This window comes from Centruroides sculpturatus, unplaced genomic scaffold (assembly GCF_000671375.1).
Source record: "Centruroides sculpturatus isolate CEXI.00-Female unplaced genomic scaffold, Cexi_2.0 scaffold715, whole genome shotgun sequence".
Classification (NCBI taxonomy): Eukaryota; Metazoa; Arthropoda; class Arachnida; order Scorpiones; family Buthidae; genus Centruroides; species Centruroides sculpturatus.
In genome coordinates, this window is record NW_019384957.1 from 395,516 (window position 1) to 403,844 (window position 8,329).

At 32.1% G+C, this 8,329-nt stretch overlaps 1 protein-coding gene across 5 annotated transcripts in view; it reads left to right on the forward strand.

The window, feature by feature from the left end:
- LOC111632380 (kinetochore protein NDC80 homolog) overlaps positions 1–8,329 on the forward strand; it is a 66,127-nt gene that overhangs the window by 21,887 nt on the left and 35,911 nt on the right. For all 5 annotated transcript variants that reach the window (XM_023376793.1, XM_023376795.1, XM_023376796.1 and 2 more), the window contains one exon: positions 150–335. In XM_023376793.1, coding sequence (XP_023232561.1) covers positions 150–335 — 186 coding nt within the window. The remainder of the gene's footprint in view (positions 1–149; positions 336–8,329) is intronic.

An 8,329-nucleotide genomic window follows, 5' to 3' on the forward strand; every position in this document is an offset into this window, starting at 1 on the left:
ATGTATATATAATATATATATATATATATATATATATATGTATGTATGTGTGTATATATAAACAGGTAAACATACATATAAAAAAAAATTAATTTAAAATTTTACTATTTTTTAATATTTGTGAAAATTATTTTTAAAAATGTTTTTAGTTTATGTATTGTTGGCTGGATCCAAGTTATACCACAACTGAAAAACCTGAAGAAATAATATATATTTTAAAATTGATCAATTATCCATTTATAAATAATATAAAGAGATCACAACTTTTAGTGGTAGGACCACAATCATGGCCTAATTTATTAGGAGTATTAACATGGATGATACCTCTAATTCAGGTAATTTTAAAATAATCTATATTTATATGTAAAATGAAATGATTTTCCTTAAAAAATTTTAATTTTTATGTATAACTATTTGTTGACACTATGTTTTAGTCTTTTATTTATGATACAGATAATTTAATATAAAATGTTGTTATTGATTACATATTTGTGATAGTCTCTTATACATTGTCATGTGATCATCTTTTTTGTAACATACTAAATATTACTGTTTTTTAATGTATTAAAAAACTAACTTTACCTAAAAGCAACTTCAGGTAAAGCTTTACATGAATTTATTAAATTGCATTATTCTATTAATTTTGATAGATAAAAACCACAAACTTTTATTCAAATCAAAAGAAAATACTTTTACACTTTAAAGTTACAGTGTTAACAATAAGATATTTGATTTTTTAACAATTATCATTTCTAACTTACATAAGAGTGTGGTTTTTATCTATCAAAAGTAATAGAAATTCATTTTACTGTTTTTGTAAAAAATTAAATTTTTATATATTTTCTCACTTGTAAACAGTGTAGCATGAGAAATGAAAATATTTAGATAAAAATCTAAATTATGATGAACTTTATATAACTGTGAGGTTTATGCTCTTTAATACTTGTTGTTGAGTGACTAATTACACTTCGAAATTTCTGACACCAAATAGGATACACCTATCATTTGAGTTTTTGAGCATTTTGTGGATGGAAGTAATGTGGTCTTGTATACAAGACACTAGTGGTAAGAGGAGAGAAGGAAATGACAAGATTCAGTTGGAGTCACTTAGCATAGTTAACTACATTTAAAATATTTACTAGATGGTATGAAAGTTCATACAGGCATGAAAGTCCCGTATAGTATACATTTAAGTAAGACATAGGATTTGCATTACGTCTTTTACTATTGCAGAGAGAGAGTTTAGAGTTTACAATAACTTTATATTCAAACAATATTTCCTATGTTGGGAAGCACAAGGAATAGTTCTTGATGTTGAAAATAATAGTTCTCGATTAGAAAGAGCTTCAAATTTAGATGATCCATGTTGAACAGAACCTGAACTAAAATGCAGATGAAGCGCACACACAAGCACAAATCTAACTGGGTAGAAAGGTGCACAAATGCTAATCTTTATGAGTTGAAGAATGGGCAATGACTGACTAAAATTGACCATTCCTAGTTGTATTCAAAGGTGCAAATTCCTCAGAGATAACTAATAGTCAAGGGAAAGGTATCATTATCAACTCTGAGAATGCATCAGTTGACACGGAGATCAGGTCAGAAAGTTGACATTTTGACATATCCTGGCTTCTAATGAAATCATATCATCAGGGTTTCTCTTGTTTTGTTTGACTCTCAAATAACATTATTACTTAAATTATTTATATTTTAACTTAATAAATTTCTTATATATTTCTTATTGATATTTAAATATACTTAAAATTAACTATCAAAATAAGTTCATTAAAATCAGTTTATTAGAGAAAATATTAAAAATCTATACAAAAATCAATTACCACGTATTCAAAATTGTTAAATACAAAAATAATAATAATTTCAAAAATCTAATTTGAAAATATTGTCTTATCATTTTTGTATTTTTTGCATTGTTGTTGTGAATTTTATTTGTAATTTACTAAAACATAAATTATTTTCTTTCATAGAATTCAAATTTCAGAATCTTACTTTGATTTGTTAATCTATTGTTCTTGACATATTTACTCGTATTATGGCTGACTCTATTAGATTGACAAACAATAATAGTCATAATTTTATCTGATCCTATCAGTAAAATTTTACAATCAGTCTCTCTTCTCTCTACAGAATTTCTGAGTGAGAATTCTGTAATGTAAATAGGTTTCAAAGTGCACTTTTACACTCAAATTAATAGATAAATTACAGTTTTATTCAAACACACAAACAAAAAACTTTTATACTTTACAGGGTTCCTATGCACCTGGAAAGTCAGGGATTTACATTAGTGTTCTCAAAAAGTCATGGAAAGTCAGGGAATTTGATAAAAATTGTCAAAAAGTCAGGGAATTTGTTTCCTTTGTTGCCTTGTTGATTTTGTTTGCTGACAGATAAATTATTATTTAATAAAACATTTTAGTTTTTTGTAGAGAAGACATGCCATAATTCTGTCTTTCTAATTTTATTTTTGGTTTTACTAATTCATTGATCATAAAAAATATATAACTGTTAATTAGAAAAAATAACCAGTTAAAAAGTTGGAGAATCACTAATGTATGTGCATAGTAAGTTGAGTAATGTTTTATTTTGTTAATGTGCCATACTGTAAGGAACATGAGGGTCAGGGAATTTAAAACAAAAATTTGAGTAGGAACCCTGACTTTACAGGCTTTTTCCAAACCAAAAAGAAACTTAGGACTATATTTAAACAATGCAGAAACTGGATAATAATAATAATAATAATAATAATAAAGAAATGAAAATACCAAAAACTCCCATCAAAAATGAAAAATATTTAATGATAAACAAATGTTTTTGATAACTTTAGCTATCATCATCAGGTTAAATATGTTTGAAAAGAACACAGGTGAATTGAATATTGTAATTTAAAGCAAGAGTTGTCATCTGATTTGTTAATGATGTTACATGTAGTATTTATTTCTGGACTTCAAAAGAGATCTCCATGCTAGAGGGAGGGTGTTGCTATCTTTGAAATTTATGGCTATATTTTTCTTACACTCTCTATATATTCCTAGCTTTTCCAGGTTTATGAGAGATGATTGTGTTCTAGTTGTGTGTAGTAGTTGGATTTTGTCTGTTTATGCTTGAATTTGGTGTTCTGTGGCCAGATTGGCTAATGCAGTCATGTAATGCCCCTTTTTAATTGAAGTTACATATTCTTTTAAACATTGTTTGAATAGGTGTGTTGTTGCACTGATACATTCTGTTTGCTGTCCAAGGATAGAGTGGATGACCAGAATGGAGTAAATGCCTGGGAGAAGGTTCTCGATACGATATTTAGAATTCCTCAGGAGGGAGTATACAGAAGGTTTCCTTCTTAAGTTTCATCCAACATCANCTTCATCCCCAATTAGTCCGGATAATCGAGGTTCTACTGTACCAAAAACTCCCATCAAAAATGAAAAATATTTAATGATAAACAAATGTTTTTGATAACTTTAGCTATCATCATCAGGTTAAATATGTTTGAAAAGAACACAGGTGAATTGAATATTGTAATTTAAAGCAAGAGTTGTCATCTGATTTGTTAATGATGTTACATGTAGTATTTATTTCTGGACTTCAAAAGAGATCTCCATGCTAGAGGGAGGGTGTTGCTATCTTTGAAATTTATGGCTATATTTTTCTTACACTCTCTATATATTCCTAGCTTTTCCAGGTTTATGAGAGATGATTGTGTTCTAGTTGTGTGTAGTAGTTGGATTTTGTCTGTTTATGCTTGAATTTGGTGTTCTGTGGCCAGATTGGCTAATGCAGTCATGTAATGCCCCTTTTTAATTGAAGTTACATATTCTTTTAAACATTGTTTGAATAGGTGTGTTGTTGCACTGATACATTCTGTTTGCTGTCCAAGGATAGAGTGGATGACCAGAATGGAGTAAATGCCTGGGAGAAGGTTCTCGATACGATATTTAGAATTCCTCAGGAGGGAGTATACAGAAGGTTTCCTTCTTAAGTTTCATCCAACATCAATATTAATGATTTTTGTGATAAAATATTGATAATACAAACTTCATGATGATTATAATTATGTGGAAATAGATTATACGAGGGCTGTTCGGAAAGTTCGCGGCCTCAAATAGAACAACAAACAAAATAATGTTAAAACTTTTTTTATTTTTCCACATAGTCTCCATTTTCCTCACCGCTGTGGGAGCTTGAAAATTTCCTTACAATAAAACTCGTACAGTGAAAAAGCTGACACACTGCTTTCTTGATGTCCTCCATTGTTTTGCAGTATTGGCCTTGCATNTTATGTGGAAATAGATTATACGAGGGCTGTTCGGAAAGTTCGCGGCCTCAAATAGAACAACAAACAAAATAATGTTAAAACTTTTTTTATTTTTCAATGTAGTCTCCTTTGTTAGCAATGCACTTATTCCAGTGATGTTCTAGCTTTTTTATGCCATTACAATAGGTCGATTTGTCAAGGTGTGCAAAATATTCGTTTACTTCAGAGATGACTTTGTCATTTGAGTGGAATCTCTTTCCAACCAAGAATTATTTTAAATTTGGAAAAAGGTGGAAGTCACTGGGGGCCAAATCAGGTGAGTACGGTGAATGTGGAACTAATTGGAAGCTAAGTTCGTTTATTTTTTGTTCAGTGATTCTGGCATTATCGTGGTGAAACAGAAACTTCTTCTTCAACTGTGGCCTCTTCGATTTCTTTCTTCAGTTTTTCCAAAAGTTCACAGTAATAGACAGCATTAATGGTCTTTCCTCTTTCTAGGTAGTCAATAAAGATGATGCCTTTAGCATCCCAAAAAAACCGAGGCCATCACTTTACCCACTGATAGAACTGTCTTTGCCTTCTTTGGTGGTGGCGAACTGTGGGGTTTCCATTGCTTCGACTGTTCTTTTGTTTCAGGAATGTAGTAATGGATCCACGTTTCGTCCGTAGTCACAAACCGACGCAAGAAATCCTGTGAGTTTTTCTGGTAGAAGTCCAAACACTCCTTTGACATCAAAGTGCAAACACGTTTTTGCTCGGCGGTCAGCAGATGCGGCACCCACCTTGCTGAGACCTTCGTCATACCCAAATCTTCGGTTAGGATGTGGTGCACTCGGTCGACAGAGATGCCTGTTGTCTAAGCTATCTCACGCATTTTCAAACGGCAATCTGCTAACACCAAATCGTAAACTTTGTTGATATTTTTTTCAGTGACAGCAGTTGACGGCCGTCCGCTGCGAGGGTCATGTTTCACACTCTCTCTGCCAGATTTAAAAAGGGCTGTCCATTTTTTCACAGTGGTTTATGAAGGAGCAGACTCTCCCAAAACTTCATCCATGTCAGCTTTGATTTGAGATGCGGTCAACCCTTTTTTCTTCAGGTATTTTATGACCGCACGAGTCTCTGTCTTCTCCATTTTTGACAAAGCATGTGCACACTGACTATCTGCTAAGCTGTCGTAGCAAAACTTTACGACAAATCAAGCGGAAATTGGTATCGTATCTTTAGCAAGGATGGCTGAATTATTCCCGCCAAAAATTAAATTGATTGCAGCACCGCATATAGGCAAGGCCGCAAACTTTTCGAACAGCCCTCGTATAAATATAAGTAGTGGCATTTGTAATTTTTGCTATTTGATGATGATAAATTATATCATATATTCATATGAATGTTGTCATACACTATTTTGGATAATCTTGTGATGCTAAGGTGCATCTTAATTAATTAAGATAAGTTGAGATTTGCCATAGGCCAGACTATATATTCATTTGCTAATTGCAAAACTTCATACTTATAATTGTAATACTTTATACAGTGGTACCTCAGGATACGAAATTAATCCGTTCCGAAACTAAGATCATATCATGAAAATGTCGTAAGGTGAATCATTTTTTTCCATACGATTACATGTAAAACCAAATAATTTGTTCCAATACGAAAAACACACTCAAATTAAAGCTAAGTAGTACATTAAAAAATAACTAAAGTAAGAAAAACACTAAAAATGCATTTTGTAGTTGTAAATGTATAAATAACCAAAATAGAATAATAACTTGATAAAAAAAAAATAGTAGTTTATTTGCACTTTACCTTCGAGGATAGACGACAGTGGAGGTGTAAATTGATGGCGGAAGAGAGGGAGAAGGAAAATGATACTAAAACTTAACTTACATAACATAATGTAACAATAACTTAGAAATAACTTAGAAAAGATAAAAATTTTTAAATTTTTATTCACTGCTTTTTGCTTTCTTTCCTTCACTTCCACCAGCACTTTCACTGGATAGAGGTCGCTTGGTAAAATATCTCTCCAAAGAGGTTTGGCTTTGCGTACTTTTTAAAATGTTTCTAAAATGACTTAGGCAAATGTCATTAAACTGAGCAGCAATATGGCCAGTGTGAACCTTTTTGGGATGTTTCTTTTCAATAAAATCAGTCACTTTCTGATAATACCTCGAGATTTCCTTTATTGAGCGAGATCCTTCCACGACAAAGCAATCGCGTGGACTGAGACCGATGAACAGAAGTGAATAAAAAAAGGCGCTGCGAACTAATGTAACGTCGTATGGTGAGTTTTTGTTCGTATTGTGGAGCAAAAATATGTTCGAATTTCATGTCGTATCCTGAAAATTTCGTATGCTGGGGCGTTCGTATCCTGAGGTACCACTGTAATTGTAATACTTATAATACTGCATGAATTATATCTATTTGATTAGTAATCATTGTGTTTGCAAAACTATCAATATATTTATAATAAAAAGCATTATTGTTTATAATAATAAACATTTTAGCATTTAAACTTAGTTTAAAAAATGCTTTTTGTCTGTAATAATCACTTAAAGAAATTAACTCTAGCACAGTTAAAAATTTGGTCTTATCAAACTGGCAGTCAACTTTAGTTAATGAATGTACAGTTTCTGTAGATTCATTAACTGAAGTTTTTTAGCCAATTACTTTATTTAGGTTAAATATGATTTCAGGTTATTTCCTTCTTTAGTTTAATTTCATTGAACATTTATTTAGCCTTTGGTTTATCAGTGATCCACATAGCACCCTATAACAATATGCCAGAGGGTTACAACCAATATAAACCTTATTAAGATTATCAGCACAAAACCTTTCTCACTAATTTCTAGCCTTACTAACAGGAGTACAAATGTTTTCGGCCTTCTTAATAGGCCTTCCTCGGTACACTGTGGAGCGTCGGTTAGAAGTTTAAATGCTGCCAGTGTTTACCCAGGTATTGTCTTACCAGTGACGTCATCGTCGATGATAGGTATACGATACCGAGGGCGAAAAATACATACTTTTGGTAAAGAAGGGAGGTGTGCAGATAGGATACTTGCTAAAGTTGGGGGAAAAAATAACATACTTTTGGTAAAGAAGGGAGGTGTGCAGATAGGATACTTGCTAAAGTTGGGGGAAAAGATTTTAGAGTAAGCGCGTTACGTACAGGAGATGCACAATCACAACAGAGGGTTAGTGGGGAGTGACGTCATAGTTGAGGCCGTAAATATTCAACGCTACAGTAAGAAGAGGCATGCGAACGACCGTGGATGGGAAGGGGGTTACGATTAGAAGGTAGAATTGGGAATAAACGCAACAAGTAAAAAAGCGCTAACAGTTGCACGCGGTGAGGGTGGGATGGTCTATTTATTTAAAGGGGTTGTCGAAGAATGATTTCCAAGTGGAGGAGAGTGAGTCCGCATCTCNTTTGCGCTACACTTTTCCTCTATTATATATAACAGCCGGAAAAGTAAAAATTATCGAATACATATTTATATATTACTTAGAGAAGTCTTTTAGCTTTGGAATAAAAAGTTCTACGCACTATCTTTATTAGAACTCTATTTATTGAATATTTTATTCTGAGGTCACGTGATGACGTCAGAATTTCCGAGTCTCTTTCAGTAACAAGTCTGCCCCTAGTCGGAGTCGGATGGTAAGGAAAAGTCGGAGTTGGAGTCGGTAGATTTTTACGCGACTCCACAGCCCTGAAAAAAAGATATGTTTGACCATAAGACATGCTTGCATGGGGTTATCAAAATAGTTAAACAGATAGACATTTTTCTTTATAGATTTATATCTATCATCTGAATATGCAGATCTATAAGCATTAGCCTTTATTTATAGCTGACAAAGATGTACTCTTTTCTATTTTCAGAAGGAATGTAGGAATGCATATCATCTCTTAATTCTTGTTCCAATCATTTTTATATCTACTTTTAATGTATTTTTTTTTACTACTATTTATATCTACTTTTCAGTGCTATTTTGAAAAATTGGCAATATTTTTCATGTATTGCCAAAATTTTTAAAATTTACATATATATATATATGTAT